Genomic DNA, 24,575 nt, shown 5'->3' with positions numbered 1-24,575 from the left:
AGTCTATGATGAACTCGGCTGGTAGTGAGTGCCATAATAGTGCCTGGGGCTCAGCCCTGAAATGCTCGTGTGCACCGATGACGAAAGAGGAAACCTCAAACTTTATCGACTTTTCCCGCGAAGCCAGGAACCAAGTTGAATTGACTTGACCAAGTCGCTCTCACCCAGCACTCATTCTTGATCCTTTTGCGGGTTGAACTTGAAATCTCCTCAGAATCTTCACTCCATCTCGTCTCTACCTCATCTCGAGCAGCATGAACATATAGAAACCGTTTGCACCTGTGTATCTACTACCCTCGCTGCTCATTCATCATGGCGTCCGACTTTGTTGGCTACACCATTCTGGTCACGCTACAGAATCCCCCGCAGGCTCAGATACAGGGCGTCGTGGCCGACGTCGTCAATCAAAAGCTCATTCTGCAGAATGGTAGGCTCCTTTCTCCGTTCCAGCTCGCATTGCTAACCTGGTATGCAGTACTCCTTTGGAATGGCCAACGACTCGCATCCTATGCCATTGACTCCTCCGCTATTGCAGATCTGGAAGTCTCCCCTTCGCAACCGACCCTCACTGAAGAGGAGGAATTGCCTACACCAGTCGCCTCTGCTCAACCGCAGAAACCCAGAATCCCCCAAGTTCTTCAACAGCAGCAGCAAAATGCACCCGCCTTCGTCGACCCCGCCATCATAAGCTACACGAAACCGCCGGTCAAACTTGGGCTAACACCAGCAGTCGTTCAGCAGCCGCAGCCAGTGTCTCCGATAATGATCGCCGACGGGATCGTGAGCAACCCGCCGGCGCATAGAGCACGGAACGGCAACGTAGGCTATAGCTCTGTGTCCAGTATCGCCACGGCAGTCCCCAGGAAGACGGAGAAAAGAAACACACCTGCCAGTGCCACCCTTACAGAGCCGTTTGATGCATTGAATCTGGAGAGCAATGTTGTTGCTGCTGCTAAGCCAGCACCCTTGGCAACAAGCGAAAAGAAGGCACAATACACACCGTCACAAACGGGGCCGGGGATTATCGACATGAAGGATGTCAACCATGGTCCGCTCAAGGGTCAGAAGAAAGCAGGAAAAGGTAAAGGTTGGCGACAGACTCCCTTTATTGAGGAGGTGCCGCGACAGCCCAGAAAGAAAGCCCAGAGGGGTCGGAAAGCCGCGGAAGAAATCAACGGTTGGGCTACAGAAGATGCCACAGACATCCAAGATATGGGCGACTTTGACTTCGAAACTAATCTCTCCAAATTTGACAAGCGACGAGTCTTTGACGATATCCGGCAAGCAGACACCACCGCGGAAGCCGACCGACTAGTGAGCTTCAATCGTAGAGCACGGCCTGGTACCAACGGAGGCCGAAACCTGCACTTCACCGAAAATGTTCTGGACAAGCCAGATGGAAAGGACAAAGATCGATGGAAGAGTGAAGCTGGGGAAACTGAAGATGAATCACTTGGCGGAGAGGGTCATTACAGCAGCGGGCGAGGTTCCAAGCGGGCTGGCTCTCGACGGCCCCTTGGGTCAAGAAAGGGCAGTGTCATACCTCCGCACCTTGACCGAACAGAATCGCCACGTCCTCTGGGTCGAATGCAGACCTCATCGCCCCTCAATGGGTCCGTGTCCGGCAACCGGGGTAGCTTCAAACTTCTCAACAACAAACCGTGTCATTGTCTCTCACCGCTGCAGATGCTCGAAATAGAGCAACTCTGCACTTCAGAACTCGGCCTCACGGAAGACATGCTGTCGGAGAATGCCGGACGGAGTATAGCCATGGCGTTACTCAAGATCCCCGACGTCAGAAGTGTGCTGTTCCTAGTGGGCAATCACAAGTCAGGTGCTAGAGCCATCGCCGCAGCCAGGCATCTGCGAAATAGAAGGCTTCGAGTGACCATTGTCATCCTTGGGGGTGAGCGTGAAGAACTGCTCCTGGAGGTTATGAGGAAACAACTCGGCATTTACAAGAAGGGACAAGGGTACGTGGATCGCTGGGATGAATATCAGACCAAAGCTAGCGCAGGCGGGCCTACCCCCGACGTGATTGTCGATGCTCTGCTTGGAGTGCACGTCACGTTTGAAGAGCTACGGACGGACGACCAAGCCACTGTCCTGGAGATGATCCGCTGGGCCAATCGCAGCTCTCTCGTTCTCTCCATCGATGTGCCAAGCGGGTTATCTGCCACGTCGGGGCTGTTGACGGAAGTTGATGGACAGCCACTGGTTATGAACAGTACGCACATCGTCAGTCTAGGGGCGCCGAAGACGGGCTTGCTCTATGGGATGTCCCATGATGGAGTCACAGAGCCTACCTGGCAGGTGTGGGTAGCAGACATCGGCATCACAGCAGCGGCGTGGCAGAAGCATGGATCTCGAAGAAAACATGGAACCGACTTTGGCACGGAATGGGTGATCGCCGTCAAGTACGTCTCGGGCTTACCAACTTGACTTGATACGGAGTGACGGGATCCGTTTTTCTATTCAAAAAGGGGGTGCTGAAGAAGTTATTTTCTTGTCTGGAATTATTTTCGCTGCTGCGTTCAAGCGATCGATTCACCGAACAAAAAGCATTACATATACGAGGGCCTTTCAGCCACGGGGTGCAAGGTTCCGGTTCTGGTTGCAGTTGCTTTTGCAGTTGCTTTTGTTACATTACCATACATACATACCTCTCGCTGAGTACATAGCCAGCTGTTTCTCGGAAAAAATTGATACCCTTTCTTTCTCACGTACTTCGTCACTGTGAGCTGAGCAGATCTATAAACCGATCAATCAGTCGATCATTCTCTGTTGGGTTTCGGGTTGGTGACTCATTCATGAATGGATAGAGAATTGCGAATGACGAGAAGAAGACCGAGCCGAGTATACGCTTGGAACAGCCTTGTAGGGGGAAATGGACGAGGGAATACATTCATATGTATATAGATGGATAGATAGATAGATAGATAGATAGGTACACATAGCGGAACAAGAGACGAGACGAGACAAGAGGTGGAAATGTCATATGCAACCTTCCAACACCTATCGTTGCCAGGAGTCCGGTAGACCTAGTGGCCGCCTTTGTTCGGGAATCAGACGACACCGGCCTGCCTAGTATACTAGCAGATTCCGGACCGATCTGATTCTCATTGTTGTGACCCTTCTCCCCGTACAGCGTACAGCGTATAGCGTATAGCGTATAGCGTACTTCTCCTCCTCTTTCACGACTTTTCTCCTGCTAGAGAACCAACGGTTGCATGAAACCCAACCAAACGAGAACGAAAACCCGAACGCTCCAAAGAACAGACAAACTGAGCAGCAGCAGTAGCAGCGCCGATTCCAAACACCAAAAACTTCGTTACATCACGACGTGGATGGATAGCCCATGTCCTTCATCCCTTGGTACCACATCTCCTTGAACCGCCCATGGGCTGTCCTGTGCGACTTGTCCGTCGTGGCGCGGATGTAGTAGCTCAGCATCACGTTGCACCTTAACTCGTTGGTTTCGTAAAAGTTGACCACCCAGCCCTTGCCGTCGCTCGCGTCCAACGCTTTGACGTCGCGTGGCTCGGCGATCCGGATGGTGAACCGACCGTAGATGGTCACGCCTGAGCCTGGGTTGGTGAGCGCCTCCATGCCGTCCTTGGTGCGTCGGATCGCGCTGTAATATGTCAGGTCTGTGCTGTAGCCCGGAATCACGTTGAGCTTGTCCGTGATGGCGTAATGCTGGAAGTCCTCGGCCGCATAGTCGGCGTTGAGGTCGACCTTGAAATCCTTGCACATTGCCTTATGGTCGACGGCTTTTGGGTCCGAGGCGGGAATGTTGACCACCTTGTTGACAAGCGGATTCAGCTGGGCCATCAGGATTGGATCCGTGCACATCTTGAGCGCCAGTTCGTAGCCGGCGTCCAGTACATCTTGTGGAGACTTTCCCTCTGGCGGAGCGGGCAGGACCAGATCGGTAATCCAGCCAGACTTGAAGGATGTTTGCATGAAAGCCATGATTCGATCAACGATTCAATCGTCAACTGCACGGATCTGTATGGTAGCCTGTATAATGCCCGCAGGACAGAACTCTGTATGCAGTGAGGTAATAATATAGCCGTCCCCAATGCAAGTCTGGACCGAGCGGCGGAGCCCGAACGGCCGCGAACAAATCAGGCGAGATCGAAGGCCACCAAGTGTTTCCGCCGGGTTGCCTGTACAATCATCGGTCGCCCTCGGAGGCTGCGGGTATTAGTACGACACAAGTAGACGAAGACCAAGGATAAACTGCGATGAGAACTGCTGAACACGAGTGTCGTCGTCGTGCGGGATTTCAGTCAAGTCGAGGTGATGAGGTAACAGTAAGCGTCGGAGGACCGATGAGATGTAGTGGCAGCCCCCAAAGAAATCATCGACCACAGATCGACCAACCGACTTCGGCCCCTCGAGGATGAATACGAGTCTGAGAGAGAGTAGTTGACTAGGCCCCGTTGAGACAAAGGGACATGGTATAGGTAGGCAAGCGGAAGAAGGCAGGAGGATGCCGTAAGTGATGTTCCGTACCTAGTTCATTATCAGCATGATTACCACCATGAATACCACCAGCTGGTGCCAACTTCTGGAAGCAGTTTACGGCTGTCAAGCTGGTGTGGGTTGTGGGCTTTGGGCTTTCAGCCGCAGATGGAGCCGCGGAGACTTGGAAGCAGAACCGAAGTGCTTATGTCTCTTTATTATCTCGGCTCGTCGTTGGTTAGGCCAAGCATAGTTAGCATTGGGGGGCGTAAAAGTGAGATGGGAGTGGGATGGAAAAGTGAAGTTGTGAGACGAACGACAGCCTGCGAGATTCACCACCACAGCGCAGCGCAGTCTCGGCCCATCTTCCTTCATCTTTCTCTCTATCACCACTTCGTCTTTGTCTCCGAATCTACTTCCCTCACGTTTCCTCTTTCGCTGCTTCCCCTTCACAAGGCTATTACATATTGATGTGTACTAACATTTCTCTACTTCACCACTATTGCTGCAACGGCCAACGGTCAGTCACCCAAGTGCGTACCGCAGCTATCGGTGCCTTACAACGCCAAACAATGACTTCTTTGACTGCCTTACACAAGGCTTCCCCTCACAAACCAACATGGCAGATGGCTCTTTAAGTTTCCTCTTTCACTTTATAGTCGCGTCTTTGTTTGTTTGTTTGCTTGCTTGCATTTTGCTGTCGAGACACAGCTGCCTATCCTACACTGCCCTAGTTGCGCGCCCTTGGGTTGATCCTCCGACTACTTATGTCTCAAGAACGCCCACCACCAGCATGGGAGGGCATACCATTGCATCATCGTTGGCAAGCCATCAAAGTCAGCACAGGACTCAAATCGACATTGACTCTGCCAACTTGGCCATCGGCGCAAAATGCCTCCAACAAACACAACCGAGAAACTTCCTTTGACATTCGGCATTGAGATTGAACACGTCTTTGGTATCAACAAAGATGCCGTCGAGACGAACCCCGCCTTCACATGGATGTTTCCACAGTACTGTACTATTCGTCCAGACTCGCCCAATCCCCCGGATTTCGATCCAACGTCGAACAAATATGGTAGCTTTCTGCAAGCGGTCAACATTCTACGAAGCAGGGGCGCGAAGCTCAGAGTTGAGCTCGAGCCAGGAATGGAGGATGCAACCTTCGAGGGGTTTTCTCAATGGACCATGGGGCAAGACAGATCGGTGAGATTGCCCAGCGACGTCGACGAGCTTCGCAAGTGGTCCGGGGGGGCGGTCAAGACCTGGAGGGGTTGGGAATTCGCAGGGTTGGAGCTCATTTCTCCTGCCCTCAAGGCTCCTGAGTACGACTCCAATGGCAGCTTTCAACCCAATGGGCTCACTGACGTCTCAACTTACCTCAAACTCCTGACGGAAACCCGACCCGAGGGTACACCTTACTTCTTCTTGTCTGACCCAGAAGCTGCCGGGATTCACGTCCATATAGGTCTGCAACCTCGGCCTGAGGGTCAGATGGGCATCCCCTTGAACGTTCTGCGCCACCTCGCCTTCATCTGCCTCGCTTTTGAGGATACCATAACATTACTCCACCACCCTCAACGCCATGCAAATAGTCAGACATATTCCCGTGACTATATCGGTAGCAACCGCTTCTTGGGAAGGCTTTCCGATACATTTCCTAGGCATACATGCACGAAGGGACCCGTGTTCTCGCCTGAAGATGCGTTCCTTCGGATTTTCCGAGCCACTGAAAATGAAGAACTGGTCGAGTTACTAACAACGATACCCTCCGGAAACCCCGGGCACTACCGGTACTTGGTTCGCGAATGCTTTGTCAACTTCTGCAATTGCTTCGATTTCGGCCACGCGGACGACAAGCGGACTGTCGAGTTCCGACAGCACCATGGTACGCTCGAATTTGAAGACATTTCCCACTGGGTGTTTTTGGTCAGCAGCCTGGCACGAGCAGCTGAGCGAAAGGCGAACGAGGTATCTCCAGCTGATGGCACTTGGCCACCGTCGTTTGCGCACAAGATTCTCTCTGCGAGTTCGGGTACGGTAGCCCAGCCGCGGAGAACTGGAGTTTTGGATACTCCTACTAACGCACTTTGGCAGGATACTATGTCGAACCCCGATACTCGGGCTGCTGTCCTTCGGGAGGCTTCCAAGTACGAGAGTTTGTTCCAAATCGATAAGAAGAGATCGCTCAGGGAGCTCTTTGATCTGCTAGAGCTACCTATTGCGCCTCGTAGGTACTGGTACCAGCGAGCCAAGAAATTCCAAGCCGAATGGTACGTGGGCTGGCAAGGCACAGGGACATGCTTGGGTGACTACTGCCCGCGTGAAGCCGTGAGGGACAACGAGGGTTGGGCCTCTGGTGAATTGGCTGTTCCGCCCTGGGACGTTGTTGACCCCCATCCTTCTGGTGCCTCCTCATCTGCTTCAGCTGTCAGATCTGCTGATCAACCCACAGATGTTGAGATGTCCTATGGGATTCCTCTCGTATCGACTGTTGCCCCTACCGCAGAAGCTCCATCCGCACCGCACGCTTCTCACCCGAATATCATGAACATCTCGAACGTCATGAACTACCCAGCACTCCCCATGAATAACCTTCTACCTCCCCTGAACTACCCTCTCCCCCCCTTGAACAATCCTCTCCCCCCCTTGAACAACCCTCTTCCCCCTATGAACTATCCGGCACTTCCCCCTTTGAACTATCCGGCACTTCCCTTGAACAACCCTGCCCCTCCCATGAACAACCCCCTACCCCTACTGAACAATCCAGCACTCCCAATGAACCCCCCTCCCAACCTCCTGAACTTCCCTCCATTCCCCATGGACTTCCCTCCACTCACCTTGGTTTGGCGTGAAGAGCCCTTGCACCCCCCTCCAGGTCCCATCGGCTACCCTGAACCTCCCAGCGAGGACCCTGAACTCCCTTGAGGATGTGCGACATGACGCGCCTCAGGGGCAAAAGGTACATCGACGTGACAAACCGATGAGTCTGCTGACATATAATACGCGGGTTTGGCGCAGGAAGGAAAATTTGGGCACGAAGAAGAAGAGCTTAATGAGGTGTGTGGCTTGGCTCGGCTGGATATCTGATCAAAATCGACAAAGTAGGTCAAGGTAGATCAAGATAGGTTAACACGGATTGTTTTGAATTAGCGCTTTGAGGGCAGACATTTCGAGTCGAGTAAGTAAATCGATTCTGCATCTGCTGGCCATTCCCCACGTAGAAGAGAACACCATCGAGATCACCACGAATCAAAGTTTCCAAACCCGCCGCCTCGGCCTCCACCTTTTGTCTTTTTCCGCACGGGCTCCTCGGGCTCCTCGTCAATGACCTCGACAATCTCGTCCTCGTCATTGTCCTGGCCGTGCCTCGACAGTGATGCCTTGAGGTATTTCCCGACCTGACCGGGCCCGCCGCCGGAATCCACGGTGCCGTCGTCACGTATCCTCTTGCCCGTCCACGTGGTGCGGTCCTCGTCTACGCCGAGACTCCCCTGGTCCGCCGTTACGGCGGCGTTTTTCCGGTCCGACTTCTCCTTCTCGGTCCGCTCGGCCTGGTTCTTCTGCTTCCAGAACTCGTCAAACGGATCGATCAGCACCGTGGCCTCGACGATCTTGATCTCCTCGGTGGGTCGGTCGGTGCTGTCCACGGGGGCGTTTTCCAGCCGCTTGAGCGTCTCCATCGAATCACCTCCGTCGTCAGCGTCCTCGGCGACACGTCCAAAGATGGTGTGTTTGTGGTCCAGGTGGCTGGCCGGGCGGTAGGTGATGAAGAACTGCGAACTGTTGGTGTTCTTGCCCTTGTTCGCCATGCTCAGCACGCCTCGCTTGTCGTGCTTGAGCGGGCCTTCGAGTTCGTCGTTGAAGTTTTTGCCCCATATGCTGGTCCCGCCCCTGCCCGTCCCCGTTGGATCTCCCGACTGGATCATGAAGTTGCGGATGTTGCGGTGGAAAATGATGCCATCGTAGTATCCCTTTTGCGCCAGCTTGACAAAGTTCCACACCGCTTTCGGCGCATATTCGGGGTTGAGTTCTAATGTCAGGGGGCCCAGGGTGGTGGTTAACCGGACGTAGCCTTTGTGTTTGACGCGTCGGGGTTTGAGTATATATTCTTCGTCTGTCATTGTTGCGAGCGCGTTCGACGTGTGCGGCGTGAGGCCAGTGGAGGTGAAAGACGCGGCGGCTTGGCCGGTTGTGTGCCGGGTTGCATTGTAAGGTATTGTTTTGGACGACTGAGATGTTGAGCTGGTCTTCTTGACCGAGTTGGTCGACGTTGCCGCCGATAAGGATTTGCTGTTTTGTCCGGCAGCATTTGCTCGCTCGGCTCTGGCTTTCGCAACCGCTTCTTTCGCTTTCATGATCTTGAGATCCGCAGCACTACCCAAGCTTGCGGTATTAATCGACGCTTCCTCTTTGGGAATTCCCGAATCTTCGCCATCTTTCAGGTACTTGAACGAGGTGAGGTTGCGTGACTCCAGGTTCTGCGGATCTTGCAGGGTAATCAGATCTTTCCTGGTGAACTCTTCGTCCGAGACCAAATCGCGCCACATCTTGGGTTTTATATTCAGCCGCTCGACCGTGTCATACGCGAAGACATTGGCCGATTCTCCGTGGCGCACCGCGACGATGTGCGTGTTGTCCGTGAAGACCTTGAACGTGACGGGGTCGACATACTCGTCGCTGTCGTTCTTTGCAAAGTTCAGCTTTATGAGATCTTGCTGCTTCAAGGGCTTTCCATTCGTCGGGTTCGTGTCGTGTTTCAGCAGCCACCGCAGGATGTTCTCATGGTCGAATATGATGCCTTCGGCGGTGCAGACAGGCGTGGTGAAGGGCTGCAGACTCAGCGCGCAGAAGTTGTAGGGTAGTCGTTTAAAGGCGGCGTGTTGGGAGGTGTCAGCGCGCACACCGGCGCCGGCGCTGGCTGAGTAGGCATCGGACGAGGCCCATTCGGAGTGAGTGATCTGGTGAGAGGGTTTGTTAGTCGTGGACAACTAAAAGCACCGTGGAATTGCAGAGGGTCCCGCTCATACGTAGAGTTTGTCGGTTCCTGGAAAAGCTCGTCAGCAGGCTGAGTCGAGCAAGAGGAGGCGATCTGACCTTTTCCCATGTTCTGTCTTCTTTCTCATAAACAATCGCAAGGTTAGAGCGGAGTTGTTGGAAAGTTGTACATTTTTGGAATTTGGCGGAGTCGAGGCTGCGCTGCGGAGAAATAAAAATGTCGTCGCGTTCCAACCACGAAACCTCGAAATCGCATGACATCGGCTGTGCCTATTGGCCCACAGCCGCGCCCTCTTGTAAGCTTTGGGAACAGAGTCAAGGGATCGTTCAACACAAATATCTTCATTCTAGTCTATCATTCTTTTGTCTAGATCTATCGTCTCCACCTCGACTGCAAAGATCTTGCAGGAGTATAACAAGCACTATCTCGGGATACCCAGGTATCTGAGATAGTCCGCTGGCCCAGGAGTCTTCCAGATGTCCTTTTCAGCTTCAATGGCCACCCACACAAGTCCCAGCATCGCCGCAGAGTTCGCACCCGCTCCTCTCTCAAGGCCACTGTGCCGACGAGGAATTAGGCACATCCACTCTCTCACCAGGATCACATTGTAATCGGTGCCCCCACCGGCTTCTGCGTGGCTGTGACGAACTCTTGCGACAAGTTTTCTGTAGGCTTGGACAAGGGTATTTGCATCACAGTGCGTTGGAAACCGAAGAACAAAGTGTCTGTGAGGCACGGAAGGGATATCATCCGTGATGTTAACTGTCGACTCAGCCACGTTTGGAAAGAGCTGGAAGCCCAACTCTTGCTCATCGGGATACGGCCAAAATTGTAGATGCTTGTGCCCCTGACTAGACCCAGACTCGAAGCCACAGTTGTATATCATCATATACCGCTGCTTGAAGTGTTGCAAGATTGCCCAGGCGGCCGACAAGTCGCTGAAATCAAGGTCGTCGGACTGAGGGGCAAAATGCCTCGTAATGACCAGCAGACTCGGTCTGTAAACACTGAATTTGTTCAAGATCAGAAGATGCGATGGCCCGACCTCAGAAAGGATCTCTTCCGGCTTGGGATTGAGAAAGGGATTGTGCCCCTTTCCTGTCTTGCGTTCAGGCGCATCTGATGGCGTGATCGGCTTGCGGCGCAGGTGTGGCACAAATCGAAAACTGAGCTGCGGTCGTCAGATCACCAGCAGCTTTTGGAGAGGAAGTCCTCGCATGACTTGCTAGTTTCTGTTTTGTTGTCCAGCTGAGGCCGAGCAATGTCACCGACTTACTTTGAACCCCTGGTCTTCCACGGTCTCTGCCGTCGAAGGCTCATAGATCAGGTGTCCTTTGGCCACTTGATCGTCGAATTTGGCAAGTGATTGTGCTTCGAGGTCTTGTGGGAGTTCTGAGGAGGTTGATAGCCCAGTGTCCCCTCCAATTTCTTTGTGGTTGTCTTTGTCCATTCTTGGGTCTTCCTCCAGTTTGGTTTATACAGAGAAATAATATTCGTCTCAATTGGACTTGATACACAAAGACGCCAAGAATGCTTCGCCGTATGAAACTGACTATTCCATATATGGACAAGTCTTGGAGCTTCCCTGCAGGTCATTCGAGGCCATTTTATTTTTTTGGTCTGCGTCCGCATTGAGTCTGCCACTTTGCTCCCTGCACTTGTACCACCTTTCCATCTTTGCGCGCTGCAGGTTTGGGATTTCTCTTACTTCGTTTCTTCCATTCTTCTATTCTCCGGCGTCGCGATGGCCTTCTCTCGCTCGGTCGTTTCACTCCTGCGCACTTCCCGATACATTGCATCCCCCGCTCGAGGTGTCAACCCCGTCAACAGAGTCTTTGGCCATGATAGATTTGCCGCCAGAGCATATGCCACAGTTTTCGAGCGGACCAAGCCCCATGTGAATGTCGGTAAGTAGCAAGTGCTTGCCCTGCGTTCCGGTGTGGTATCTCACAGGTTTCTCAGGTACGATCGGTCACGTCGATCATGGAAAGGTAAACCTCCCTGCCCGCAACTATCCGATTCATCGGCTTATCATCGCCCCAGACTACTCTCACAGCGGCTATCACAAAAAGACAGGCGGACAAAGGCCTAGCACAGTTTCTTGACTATGGCAAGATTGACAAAGCTCCGGAAGAGCGAAAACGTGGTATCACCATCGCAACTGCGCACATCGAATACGAGACCAACAACCGACATTACTCTCACGTCGACTGTCCCGGTCACGCTGATTACATCAAGAACATGATTACGGGTGCTGCTCTTATGGATGGTGCTGTCGTGGTGGTTGCCGCTGGTGACGGTCAGATGTATGGTACCCGTCATGCTCGAATAATACATGCATAGATTGACTTTTCGTTCAGGCCACAAACCCGAGAACATCTCCTACTAGCGCGTCAGGTCGGTGTCCAAAAACTAGTTGTTTTCGTCAACAAGGTCGACACTGTCGAGGACCCTGAAATGTTGGAACTGGTCGAAATGGAAATGCGCGAGCTCCTGTCCTCATACGGCTTCGATGGAGACAACACACCTATCATCTTTGGCTCTGCCCTTTGCGCCCTCGAAGGTACCAGGCCGGAAATCGGAGTCGAGAGGATTGATGCTTTGATGGAGGCTGTCGACAACTGGATCCCAACCCCTGTCCGAGACACTGAAAAGCCCTTCCTGATGTCAGTTGAAGAAGTCTTCTCCATTGCTGGAAGAGGAACTGTCGCCTCGGGTCGTGTGCTGCGAGGCGTGCTGAAGAAGGATAGCGAGGTTGAGATTGTGGGTGGTCGTGAAGAGGTTATCAAGACCAAGGTTACAGATATCGAGACCTTCAAGAAGTCCTGCGATGAATCAAGAGCTGGTGACAACTCGGGTCTTCTCCTTCGCGGTGTCAAAAGGGAAGATGTCAAGCGTGGAATGGTGGTTGCGGTTCCAGGTTCTGCCAAGGCGCACCAAGAAGCGCTTGTGTCGCTCTACATCTTGACAGAAGAAGAAGGAGGCAGAAAAACCGGCTTCACCGAGAATTACAAGCCGCAGGTCTTCATTCGGACCGCAGACGAGGCGGCACAGCTCAAGTTCCCAGAGGGTACCGAAGATCCCACCAGGATGGTCATGCCAGGAGACAACCTTGAGATGGTCCTGAAGACACATCATCCCGTGGTGATGGAGGCTGGTGAACGATTCAATATGCGAGAAGGTGGACGGACTGTGGCCACCGGTCTCATCACCAGAATCCTCAAGTAAGCTGGGTGACCACTGGACCACGTGCAGAGGGGAACAAGAGGTGGGCTACGCTGGCACCGACGCCTCGGAAGCCTTGTATCAAAATGTGCCATGTCTTCACCGTGTCATAATTTGGGATGTGTTTTGTGAGGGATTTCGGGTCCCGGAATAGGGCGATCATGACTGTGGAGCATTGTAACATTGAGGGAGTCCGAGCTGGGAAGGAAGAAGCTTGCATATACCAACCTCTCTACTTCAATTCAAAAGTGTTTAAACATGCTACCATTTGGATGAAGGGGTTGTTTACACCTAGGTATCCGCTTCTACAGCCTCGCTCATGGCGACCTGCGCTCATTTCCAGGATAATCACTTCATCTCACTTCGTCCACAAGCATGGCTGGATTACACTGAGACGCACGAGCCATGAACGGGCCTCAATCATGCAGACCATGTCGACCAGCGAAGCCACTTACTTGTCGTCTCACTTCCGCGGCTCAGGAGGAGAGGGAGTTAAGGGTAAGGGGTTGTTCAGCCTCGTCACGTGTACCTACCATTTCTACCCTCTTACGCTCTCCCCCTTCTGTATGGTGTACTCGTACATGCGAATGCAATATTGAGGAGGTCGAATGGAACCACAAAGAATAGGGTTAGTAGTTGAAAGGATAGATTCCGGGGCTGAAGGCTTTTATTTTCAGTAGGAGTGAGAATGTACCGAGTCAAGTTTGGTTGCACGAACGGTTCCACTAGGTGTGTATGTGGCTGCAGCCTTTGTGTGCTGTGTTCTGTAGACTTGTAGAAGCAATCATGGAGACAGGACTGTGAATGACAAAGTGACAGTGTTTTCGGCCTCCTTTCCTTCTACGCGCGCTATTGTACTGTGTCTATGTCTACAACTTTGTGGCATGGAACGGGATACTGGGGCTTGAATATCAGGTACAGAAATATGTGTGTGTGCATAGCAAAATACTTTTGGTTTTGATGGTGAGCTGGGAAATAATGTGATGGAAACTCCTGGAACATGAGACACCATACCCGCACCGAGGAGAGGACAATTCATGCCGTTGTGCATACTCATCTGGACGCCATGCCAACCAGTGGATCACTTCAAACACCGTCGAATTTAGATTCAGATTTGCGGAACTTGCTGCGTCGCGCAATGGATCCCGCCGCCCGTCCTCGGCAACATGTTGATGAGCACCTGGACCACTTCCCTGTCGGGGAATAACTTCTTGAACAACTCAAAAGCCGCGATATCCTGTCTTTCCTGCCCGAATTTGGGCATGATAACCCCTCCGTTCACGAGGAGGTAGTTTGCATACGATCCGATGACCTCGTTATGCTGATCGGGCGGTCCCAGGAGTGTGATGTCAGGTTCCTCGCAGTCATGCACTTTTAATGATCGACCCTTGGCGTCCTTTGCCGATGTGAGGATAGAGCGGGCAGATTCGTAGACGTCGACCGCTGTGGGATGAGCATTCGGCCCGGGCTTGCTGAGAAGCACAACGCCGGGGGACGTGAAGCGTGCCAGCGCGTCGATGTGGTAATCTGTAATGTCGTAGTCCTTGACGCCGGGGATCCAGATGAAATGCGTGACTCCGAGCTTTTCCGTGAGCTCAGCTTCGACATCAGATCTGGAGAACCCAGGATTTCGGTTGTCGTTGACGATGCAGCTCTCTGTACCGAGGAATGTGCCCTCGCCGTCGTGCTCAATGCCCCCTCCCTCAATGGTGAGTTTGGAAGATACCGAGACTTCATTCGCGTGCGCAGCAATTTGGGAAGCAACGTTCTCATCACCAATGGCGGGAAGTTTGCCGCCCCAGTAGTTGAAGTTGAAACCGACGGCCGCTCTTCTGCCCGTGGTCATGTCCTGCACGAAGACCGGCCCACTGTCGCGGATCCAGAGCTCACTCACCGTTGCCGGCTTAACTGAGACGTTGCGGCTGACCATGGATTCTGCCTGCGGAATGAGCTCCTCGCGGGCGTAGAGGTGCACTGGCTCGAAGCGGGAGATGGTATTGGCGATGCTGGTCACTTCGGACTGTAGAGCTTCCAGATGCTCTGTACTTTCTGCTGACTCTCTGCTGGGGAAAGCCATCAGGGTGTGCGAGTGGCGTGCGCTTTCCACTGGCATGCGAAAGCGACCATGATGGGCGTGGTCGGGCATGCTCGAGACTTGTCTTCTGACTGGTATCCTTGGGGGGATTATCGTCGTCGCTTCATAGGACTTGGATACTTTATGGTAGAGAGATATTGGTTTGCCCTGAGTTACCCTGCGACCCAGGCAAGATATATTTCGAATAAAATGCCATGTCGACGTGGGTAGCATATCGATATTGCAGGGGCGACAGAGCGCAAATTGACGCCATTGGCACGTCGGAAGGCAATTTATATACTGGATTATCAAGGTCGCTGATATTTCACCTTCTTGGGGCAGCGCCGGAAGGACCTTCTGCAAGAGGCTAGAGAAGTGGAGAAACAATGTTCCGCTTTGTCTCCACACTACAAAAGACTGTCAGGACGGCTGTGGACATCAACGCTGTCTTGCTCTTGCATCATGTATGGCGCGTTTGTATCAAGTAGCAAGGAGGAGAATGGAGGAGGCCACAGGGCAACCAACATCGAATTAGTAATCGGAAGGGTACATTCTCGTGTTGGACGCTGTAAAATCTTTGCTATTCCTTCAGTCCTACAATTTCTACGTCTGATAAGCTCGAGATTTCTGCCGTACCACTGCTCTACTACCAACCGACATGTCCTTCAACGGTAGCATCGTCGACGCCACCATCGCCGACTTATCACAAGCTCTATGCCACGGAAAGTTGACTTCAGTGGAACTGGTTGCCAAGTATCTGCATCGCATCAGTGCATATGACTGCAGAACCACCACCCTCAACTCAATTCCACTGATCAACGAGAATGTTTTCGAAGAAGCAGCCGCGGCAGACGACCGTCGTGCTGCTGGTCAAGCGCATGGTCCCCTTGAAGGACTTCCTTTCACGGTCAAGGACAGCTACAAAGTTCGCGGGATGACTGTGGCTAGTGGCTCAGAGGCCTTTGAGAACCTCGTTGCCAATGAAGATGCATTCACTGTGCGAGCTCTGCGAGACGCGGGGGCTGTCCTGATGGGCAGGACAAACATGTGTCCTATGGCATACGGTGGAATGCTTCGTGGTGTTTATGGTCGAGCAGAGAGTCCGTACAACAAGGACTACCTAGCGGCCGCTTTTGGATCCGGCTCTTCCAATGGGAGTGGTGTCTCTGTTGCAGCTTCGTTTGCCGCCTTCGGTATGGGTGAGGAAACGGTGTCGTCCGGCCGCTCTCCCGCTTCAAATAACGCCTTGGTAGCTTACACTCCGTCGCGAGGACTCATATCAATCCGCGGCAACTGGCCACTGTATCCAACCTGCGATGTTGTTGTTCCTCATACACGCAGCATGGGCGATATGTTCGTTCTAATGGATGTGCTTACCAGACAGGACCCAGAGACCGTTGGAGATTTCTGGAGAGATCAACCATTCTTACAGCTTCCAGCGTCGTCCGGGTCTGACATTTCAAAGTCTTCGATCACTACCAAGGACCCGGGATGTCTCAATGGAAAGCGGATTGCAGTTCCCCAAATCTACATCAAACAGCAAGATGGCGGACCGTTGATATCCCAAGCCATCGAGCCTCTATGGCATCAGGCACAGGCCGACCTTGAGGCTGCGGGTGCGACTGTCGAGATAATCCCAGATCTCCCAGTGCTGCGTATATACGAACAAATGCTGCGCAAGCCAGAAAGTGACGACACATCATCCTCTCTGCCTTATTTACCTAATGACTGGAACAGCACCGAGAGGGGACTTTTGATCGCTCATGCCTGGGAAGATTTTCTGCAGAACAACCACGACCCGCACATCCAGTCATTGACACAGGTAGATCCAACCAAGATCTTTCCTCACTTGCCACGCGATAATCCCCAAGTCAAGTTTACCGAACCAGCCAATGCCGTCCATTGGGCGAAGTTGGCAGACTACGTCGCCAACCGACCCCCTGCTAGCAGGCCAGGCAAGAGCGCTATCTACGACGTTCCACATCTTGAGAGGGCCGTGCGAGCTCTCGAACAAATCCGAATCCGTTTCTTTGAGGATTGGATGTCGGTCCACAACTACGACTTGGTCGCCTTCCCCGCTGCTGGCGATGTTGCCCGCGCCGACGCGGACATTGACGACAAGAGCGCCCAGCATGCCTGGACGGATGGTGTCAAGTATAGTCATGGCAACAGGGCGTTGCGACACTTGGGGATCCCTAACGTGACGGTACCAATGGGAATCCTGGCGGACTTGAGGATGCCCATGGGTTTGACGTTGTTGGGTCGGGCTTACCATGATCATGACTTGCTGCAGGCTGGTTACGCATACGAACAGCAAAGCAAGAGACGAGCAATGCCGCCACTGACGCCGGCATTACCGTCGGATGTGATCCCAACAGACAGACAGGTTTTGTCCAAAGCGAGGCCAAACCTGACAATAACAAGATGCAACACCAGTTCAGGTCAAGATGGCAATCTGTTCGCTTCGATCGAGGGATCACTCTCTGCGGTAGCGGGACCGGGTGAAGCTTTCAAACCTATCCTGGAGATCTACATCGACGGTGAACTTGTTCCTCCATCGTCGACCACGATTCAACCACTCACCATCGGAGATGGGGATTCGTACGTTTCAAACTTCGTCTGCGAACACCCGACACTTCGACCACCGATACCGGACGACCGCAATCGCGTAGTCGGCAAGATCGCCAGAGACAGTACGACGGTCGTGATTCTCGCGCGAAATGGACAAGACGGCCGGCCATCGGGGTATGTAAAGCTGCTACACTGACGAGCGGAGGACGTGATAGGCAGAGGATGGTGGTTCTGCTGGTAAATAATAATCTATCGAGCTGTGTTCGATGCTGGGCCAATACTGAGCCACTTCGGATTGCATACAAGAGAGAGACGTTTAAGAGAAGACAGAAAAAAGATACGACAGAGGCATTCGCAGCCAGATATCTAGGAAACACACTGCTCCCGCTTGTCTGCCAGAGGAGGCTGGGAGACTGGAAATGCTCATTACGATTCATCCTGACTTGCTGTTCCTTCACGGTAAATCAACCAGCAGTGCTTTGATTCACAAATCGCATCACAACTAACCCCTGAAACACCTATTCAATTCAATCTTCTCAGATCCTAGATTCTTGAATACTCTTGAACGCAACCCTGCCGTCCTTGACCTCGAGGACATTAACCGGCACCCGGACCCTGACAGTTTCCTCACCTGGCAAGTTCATGGGAGCCGAGAATCCCGCCACATAGGACACTGCCCTCTTGCAAGTCGGGCAGAACCATTTCTCTCTCGAAGGGGGTTCGGCGGAGGTGAAGCTGCGGGTAATTGCCAACGGGTCGACTTCACGAACGCAGACATTGCAGAACTGGTGGTCGCAAGGGCGGACGCTACACCGGGAGGTTTGTCAGTAAAGGACCAATCGACAGAGTTCAGTTGGATGGCTTCCTTACACGCAGTCACACAGTCTGATACCGCACTTGCACCGGGTCGGCTGTGATGGATCCAGCGACGGCTCGCTCTGCACACCTTTTTGCTGATCCATGGCCGAGACGGACTTGACGTTGTCAAAGTCTCCCCCGTCAACGCGGTTCTCGGGCTGCTCTTCCACGACGAAAAATGCACCGCCCTCTTCGACGTAGCCCATGGCATCAATCGGCGGCGGTGGGGGCACGACGTGGGTGACGGCCTCGCAGGACGCCGGGTCCAGGATGTGGACATGGACCAGCCTTGCAGCTTCGGTGTTCCAGATGGACGCTGGATTGTGGTCGCGATATATGTCTTGGACTGTGGGCAAGAAGGAAGAAATGAGTCACCATCATGTCCCAGAATTGTGCCAGGGCAGCCATCACCAAAGATGTGATCAGTCTTCACGGGTGTTCTTGAAGGATACACTCACCGAGCTTTCCACCAGCGGCCAGTCCCATCGCCTTGAGGTCTTTGGTCGTGATGGTGGGTTTTGACTCTGCTGCATTCATTTGGGGTTCTCTCGACATGTCCTGATAAGTAGCAGCCTCGAACTCGCCAGCGCCGAAACCTTCGTCAGCGGCTGCAGGGGCTGGATGGGCCATCGATAGGCTTTCACCGCGAGTATAGGCGGAGGATGTGGCCATCATTTGCTCGAATCTATGATCTGCAAGTACACTTTCGGTACCAGCCACCCGGGTGCCAGAGTGGTTGTTAAATTGAAATGCGCCCTGACGAGTGATATTACTGTACGAACTCATGTCTGCCAACTCGTACTTGCGTCCTGACAGCATAGATTTGAGTCTATCCTTTCTCAGAGCAGCTCTGTATTCTGGTACGAATACCTGACCTGACATTAACGACATTTCCATGACAGTAAACAAGAGATACTCACGGGACAGTCCTCGTCTACCTGTGCTCCTCCAACCATATCCGCCACCGTTGCTGGGACGTATTCGACAGCCTTCTCTGGGTACAGTCTGATGGTGTTGCCAACTCCGAGCCCCAACTGGCGTGGCGTGCTGTGTTCGTTGAGTCGCCCGTATTCCAGGTCTGAGGCACTTATATCTCCAGTCTGGTCTTTGGCCCAAGTCCGCAATCTCTCCTGGAAGGCTGGGATGATCTCGATTTGCAGGCCCCCGTGCTTCTCTTCCCCCGTCTTTTGGCCCTCGACAGTGTATCCAGAACCCACTGAGAATGGTTGATTAGATGAGATCCATCCACGCCTCGGCAGTGAACAGGGACGGGAAGGGGGAAACTTACATGGCATGGCGACAAACTGTCTCACAATCCCGGGAGCGACACAGATCCCGTCGAGCCACTCCTGGCCCGGGACGACGACATAGTCTTGAACCCGTTGTCCATCGGCCGAGATATCCTTTTCTTGGTCCATCTTCTCCCCAGAGACGGCATTGATACGTCCCACCGAGAATCTCAGAGCGTACCGCGTGCCGATTCGTGCTTCCAGGCTTATCCAAAGTGCCTCTCGCTGCCACATGGGCATGAAAACTCCGCCTGCCTGCACAATCGCGCTGGGCAACTTGTCGGCATATCCCTCAACGCTATAGAGGGGAAAGGCTCCCAGCGACCCAGGTAGCTGATGAAGCTTCTCGTCATCTGGCATTCTAACCGTCCGGTGAAACACGATCTCAAGCCCCCGCGAGTCCTTGAGGCTGTCGATCTTCGTGCCATAGAGGTTCGAATCATTCTCGCCGACGTTGAACTGGATCGCCTGGCCGAAGTGGCGATTGGCATACGCAATGAGTCTGTCATCAATGTGGATGGACTTGCTGGAATCGGAGGGCAAGTCCTCCTGGACCACGGTGATTTGCTCGAATTCGTGGAGCTGAGGCTTGATGCGCCCGGGCTTCCACTTCTCTCCATTGCGAGAGAGTGAATCGGGAAGAATATAGCCCAGCTCTACCTCCTGGTCAGGCCTCCTCTTTGCGTACAATGCACTAGAGGTCTAGAATAACGACTGACCTTCTAACTTAGTCCACAGCTCTGACACCGGGAGATCGCCAGGCAGGAGAATGGTTTCTTCTGATTCTGGAATCGGCACATCGTCATCAGGGCTTGAAAGCTCTGGTGCGTCGTCGTCTAGATCGCGTCTGAGGCGCTTGATGCGAAGACGCACTTCGCTACCCGTGGATTCAGGCGATTTGCCATGTTCACTCGTGGCCATGATCTGCTGCTAACTGTCTGCTAAGCCTCGTGTGTGTGTGTGTGATAGAGAAGAATAGAAACAGCTAGACAGACAGATAAGAATTGATGTTTCCAAGGAATCATTTCCATGTTATAAGGCTGGACAGAAGGCAGCCACTTTATTGTCCAAGCGCCCAGGATTTCGCATTTCACAGCTCAGCCTCACCGGTTAGAGTGATTGGCACTGAAAAGGTTTCCCATGTCTGCCTATCGAGCGCTCTAACGATCCTTGTAACCCTCCGTGCCATCCTTGCAGGGGGGGTTTGAAATCTGCCAATCGCCAGCTCAATTGATCATGCAAGCCAAGTCAAAAGGCAACATTGGAAGAAGAAACACAAGTCAGGCCCCTCGTCCAACACACCATCCCCTCTCTCTTGGTCTTTATCGTGAGACATACGAGGAGACCCTTGTGCTGTCCATTGAAATCATCCTTCCCGTGCTTGATTCATGGCACAGACACACATGACAATTCAGCCTGACGGGCCGACTTCAACTTCAGCTTCAACTCCAACTTCAACTTCACAGTGGCAATGTCCTTCGGCTTCAGCATCGGCGACATAATCCTGCTCGGGCAACTGTCCTACAAGCTCTACGACACCGTGACCACCGGCAGACGGAATGCCAGTCGCGAACTGCAGGAGCTGGGTGAGGTGCTGTACGGGTTAAATTGTGCCCTGAGTCATCTGCGCCATGTTGCCGGGGACATTTCAAAGGCAGCTTCGACATCTCTATCCAACGACAGCCATGGACGGGAAATGCAACAGGCCCTGGATCAAATGGTGCAGAACTGCGCCGTCACGTTGGATGACTTGGACAATGTGACCAAGAAGTACCGCGAAGGGGCCACGATGTCGGAAAACAACGAGAACAACGAGGGCGTCGAGTCGGGCGCTGGTTCTGGTTCCGGGAAGAGCCAGAAAAGAAGGAAGGTCTTCAAAAACGCCATCGCGTCAAACTGGGCAAAGATCAGATGGGATATCGACAAGGACTCGTTGAAGGCATATCGCGACAAACTACAAGCGCATGTCAATGCTATCAACCTGGTCCTGAGTACCTTTCACTGGTAAGGTTGTCCCCTGGGATCGCCATCCATTGCCCCCCTTTCCCCCGTTCTTGAACGCTGGAACGGGTCGTCAATCACTCAATTACTGACATCGACTGGGACAGGTCAGCAACTGAAAAGATACATGCCCACAACAAAGTGCAGGCCGAGAAGATACAACAATATCACGACGACATGGTCAAGTCGAATTCCTCCCTCGCACTTCTCGTCGAAGCCATGCATTCAATGATGCTGGAGCCAACACGAACAACACCTCATTCGGCTCCGATGGACATTGAGAACTCCTTTCGTGGTCCCCGTGGCCTTGCAGCGGAACCACCACCACCACCTGTGGGACCTAAGAGTGTTCCTTCACCAGTGATCCGATCTGTGGCCGCTCACCGTGTTCCACTCGGCATGTGCGACATGAGGTCGAACTTCGCAGGTCTGGCAGCTTCTTCCATAGCTCCTGGTATCCCTCAACATACGCCTAGCCTCTATCTTAGGGCCATGCCAGCAGTCGATGCAGCAGCAACAGTACCTCCTCCGGTCATTAGACATCGGATGCCGCCGAAACCTCGAAAAGAACTTCCCCCCGAGATCGTTGCGATCAACATCAAGCGCCAAACCCAAGGTGCAAAGGCACTGGCAGATCTCAAGCAGAGTCTCACTCCAAAGCCTCAACCGTCCTTCCTCAAGCCAGTCGTCCCATCCGTCCCCCAACTGTTGGAGGGCTTGGAGTACGTCTTCAGCCCATTGCCTCGCAGCACCAGCCCACAACTGGAAGCCGCACGACGGATGCGCATCAGGGAGCTCGAGTTGTGGATCCAGTCGCTAGACCACCTGATCAGCTCTTCTGCCATATCTTGCGCGCCATCTACTAACAAGGCTTCAGTGACCGTCTCTGACCAGTGCACGGACTTGGTCGGGCTGCTGTCCGAGATGAACAAGGCGATCGAGTCGTCGAGTGAGAATATGAGGGACATGGTCTACGAGGGGTTTTTGGCGGCGCGCGTCGACCATGTCCTGGATAAGGTGTTGACCTGGACAAAGTCTATACGGGCCCAGAAGGAGGTCGAAGAATTTATGGAAGAGCGGTCGGGCTGGCAAGGCACGCACTGATGATACTCCTCACAACGGTTCGTGCTGTAGTTTCTCGTGGTTTGGTTTTCTTTAGCATACTCGGAGTACATACCGTGTACTTATGTAACAGAGCGCTGGGATGGAATCTAATGGCTATAATAACGTGTGTTAAAAGTCTTTGGCACAGTTTCTAGCAGGACATATTCCCATAGACAACGATCCGTTAACTGAGACAACATATAACGAAATGTAACATGTAATATGTCACTGTACGCAAGGCTGTAAACAAGGCTGTGTGGAGGCAGGGGGATATATGGAGGGAGAGCAGCATGTATCTCTGCCATTCCCTCAACAAACATTAGCGATGAACTCGTGGTGAGTCGACAGAACTCGGTGCAATGCCTAGCACCCACTAGACTATCTGGGCAATTTCTTGGGTTTTTTTTTGGTCTCGAGATACACGGCAGTTGTTACAAGACCACCATCCCTATTACATAATGCATTCCTACATCCCTGGTACCTAGTACCTACTGATCGGCTGTTTCTTTTTGTGCGAGATCCTGTACATACCTCGCATGTATGTATGTACTTTGATCGCGAACACGCGACTAACTCGGTCCCCTCATATATCATATACTCGGCTCCTTTACAGGTTTTTACTCACCTCGCTTCGCATCTCGCATCAGAATCCACATCTTCGAGTTGAGAATCAGAATATCTATCCACATCTCCCATTAATGATTTGTGTCTCCCTCGGAAAAAAAACATACATAATCAATATCCAGTATCATCGCCCAAACCCCGCACCTCGCCATACATAAGAAAAATAATATGGAAGGTCGCTGCCAATGCGGCACCGTGCGCTTTCGCACGCCCACGGAAAAGCCCATCAAGTGGTACGTCTGCCACTGCCACGAGTGCCGCCGCCAGAGCGCCAGCGCGTTTGGCATCTCGGCCATCTTCCCGCACTTTGATCTGCTTTCCCAGGTTTCCGTTGCGGGGGACGAGTCTGCGTCCAGTTCGGCGCTTGGGAGAGACAACGACAACGACGGCAAGAATGGTGGCGCCGCGGATGCGGAGTCTCCCGTCATCGGTATCTACGAGCACTCGCGCACGACGTCCGGCCGGGCCAAAAAGTGCTACTACTGCAAAAAGTGCGGGACGCGCATCATGAACGTCAGCGTCGCGCCCACGGGCAGTTCGGGCTACGTCGCCGTCAAGGGCGGGTGTCTCGAGGGCATCGACGGCGACATCTTCACCGGCGCAACGCACATCTGGACAAAGAGCGCGTTGGTCCCCATTCCAGAAGGCGCAGAGTCGTACCCAGAGGAGCCGCCGCCGAGGGCATAGAAGAAGGGGAGGGATGTGCATGAGACAAGGAACAGGAGGTTGATGACTCAGGAATTCAATGCGTGAGTGGAATCAAGGGGGATGGGTATTTTCTCTTTCTCCAATGTTCCGTGTGGTCTGCGAAGAAATCCTCTTTGCTGGTCATAACACACTGTCATGGAAATAATCGAGCATTGCACGCACGCTGGGGCACCAGTCCAAGAGGCAAGTCTGTGTGTAATAGTGATGGATTTGCTCCATTCCAGAGCTGTCTTCACTCCTTGTCATCGTGACTTTTGAGACTGCTGTATATGGCATGTGTCATACAAAACGTCGTAGGCCTTTGTACAATAATAATAGTAGTAGTAGTAGTGAGGTTGTGATGTGGTGTGGTGTGGTGTCGCAGCTCCTTGCTCTGTCCCCCTTCATCTCGCCAACTGGCTGTGAACAACAGGTTCCAGGTCTATTTTCAACGAACACCTTGCCCATGTGTCAATAATCCACCTCGTTTGTTTGTTTAGTGGCTTTAACTCGTCGATGCCAGCACGCCTGCGGTCTCAGCGAGCGACCCGTCCGCAGCCGCCTCACGCTCTGCTCTTCGTCGTCTCTTCTCGATTATAATCTGTTTCCGTTGCTGAAGGAGCTTGACTTGTCTATCTTCAACGCCCGTCAACCAATAACCAAAGGATCCCCC

At 52.9% G+C, this 24,575-nt stretch overlaps 10 protein-coding genes across 10 annotated transcripts; 6 read left to right on the top strand and 4 right to left on the bottom strand.

Moving 5' to 3' along the window:
- Window positions 1-312: 312 nt before the first annotated feature.
- On the top strand, window positions 313-2,442 carry AYO21_02830 (YjeF family domain-containing protein; the record flags this gene model as incomplete). The annotated part of the gene is made up of 2 exons (XM_022652806.1): window positions 313-427; window positions 476-2,442. The coding sequence occupies 2 exons, from the start codon at window positions 313-315 to the stop codon at window positions 2,440-2,442; spliced, it is 2,082 nt and encodes a 693-aa protein (XP_022514831.1).
- An 894-nt stretch (window positions 2,443-3,336) lies between these two features.
- AYO21_02829 (hypothetical protein) lies at window positions 3,337-3,975 on the bottom strand (the record flags this gene model as incomplete). Its single annotated transcript, XM_022652805.1, has 1 exon — window positions 3,337-3,975. One exon carries the CDS (start codon window positions 3,973-3,975, stop codon window positions 3,337-3,339), a length of 639 nt encoding a protein of 212 aa, XP_022514830.1.
- A 1,386-nt stretch (window positions 3,976-5,361) lies between these two features.
- On the top strand, window positions 5,362-7,398 carry AYO21_02828 (hypothetical protein; the record flags this gene model as incomplete). Its single annotated transcript, XM_022652804.1, has 1 exon — window positions 5,362-7,398. One exon carries the CDS (start codon window positions 5,362-5,364, stop codon window positions 7,396-7,398), a length of 2,037 nt encoding a protein of 678 aa, XP_022514829.1.
- Window positions 7,399-7,712: 314 nt separating this feature from the next.
- On the bottom strand, window positions 7,713-10,919 carry AYO21_02827 (hypothetical protein; the record flags this gene model as incomplete). The annotated part of the gene is made up of 3 exons (XM_022652803.1): window positions 7,713-9,431; window positions 10,065-10,640; window positions 10,746-10,919. 3 exons carry the CDS (start codon window positions 10,917-10,919, stop codon window positions 7,713-7,715), a joined length of 2,469 nt encoding a protein of 822 aa, XP_022514828.1.
- Window positions 10,920-11,213: 294 nt separating this feature from the next.
- On the top strand, window positions 11,214-12,697 carry AYO21_02826 (elongation factor Tu, mitochondrial; the record flags this gene model as incomplete). Its single annotated transcript, XM_022652802.1, has 4 exons — window positions 11,214-11,376; window positions 11,432-11,460; window positions 11,513-11,775; window positions 11,830-12,697. The coding sequence occupies 4 exons, from the start codon at window positions 11,214-11,216 to the stop codon at window positions 12,695-12,697; spliced, it is 1,323 nt and encodes a 440-aa protein (XP_022514827.1).
- A 1,105-nt stretch (window positions 12,698-13,802) lies between these two features.
- On the bottom strand, window positions 13,803-14,840 carry AYO21_02825 (hypothetical protein; the record flags this gene model as incomplete). Its single annotated transcript, XM_022652801.1, has 1 exon — window positions 13,803-14,840. One exon carries the CDS (start codon window positions 14,838-14,840, stop codon window positions 13,803-13,805), a length of 1,038 nt encoding a protein of 345 aa, XP_022514826.1.
- A 586-nt stretch (window positions 14,841-15,426) lies between these two features.
- On the top strand, window positions 15,427-17,535 carry AYO21_02824 (hypothetical protein; the record flags this gene model as incomplete). Its single annotated transcript, XM_022652800.1, has 1 exon — window positions 15,427-17,535. One exon carries the CDS (start codon window positions 15,427-15,429, stop codon window positions 17,533-17,535), a length of 2,109 nt encoding a protein of 702 aa, XP_022514825.1.
- A 340-nt stretch (window positions 17,536-17,875) lies between these two features.
- AYO21_02823 (hypothetical protein) lies at window positions 17,876-20,407 on the bottom strand (the record flags this gene model as incomplete). Its single annotated transcript, XM_022652799.1, has 6 exons — window positions 17,876-18,146; window positions 18,210-18,543; window positions 18,656-18,953; window positions 19,118-19,413; window positions 19,486-20,142; window positions 20,206-20,407. The coding sequence occupies 6 exons, from the start codon at window positions 20,405-20,407 to the stop codon at window positions 17,876-17,878; spliced, it is 2,058 nt and encodes a 685-aa protein (XP_022514824.1).
- A 550-nt stretch (window positions 20,408-20,957) lies between these two features.
- On the top strand, window positions 20,958-22,591 carry AYO21_02822 (hypothetical protein; the record flags this gene model as incomplete). Its single annotated transcript, XM_022652798.1, has 2 exons — window positions 20,958-21,490; window positions 21,595-22,591. The coding sequence occupies 2 exons, from the start codon at window positions 20,958-20,960 to the stop codon at window positions 22,589-22,591; spliced, it is 1,530 nt and encodes a 509-aa protein (XP_022514823.1).
- A 792-nt stretch (window positions 22,592-23,383) lies between these two features.
- Window positions 23,384-23,902, top strand: AYO21_02821 (hypothetical protein; the record flags this gene model as incomplete). Its single annotated transcript, XM_022652797.1, has 1 exon — window positions 23,384-23,902. The coding sequence occupies one exon, from the start codon at window positions 23,384-23,386 to the stop codon at window positions 23,900-23,902; it is 519 nt and encodes a 172-aa protein (XP_022514822.1).
- Between the last annotated feature and the right edge of the window lie 673 nt (window positions 23,903-24,575).

The sequence above is a fragment of the Fonsecaea monophora genome (assembly GCF_001642475.1).
Source record: "Fonsecaea monophora strain CBS 269.37 chromosome Unknown Scaff13, whole genome shotgun sequence".
Lineage (NCBI taxonomy): Eukaryota > Fungi > Ascomycota > Eurotiomycetes > Chaetothyriales > Herpotrichiellaceae > Fonsecaea > Fonsecaea monophora.
This window is presented reverse-complemented; position numbering and strand designations above follow the sequence as displayed.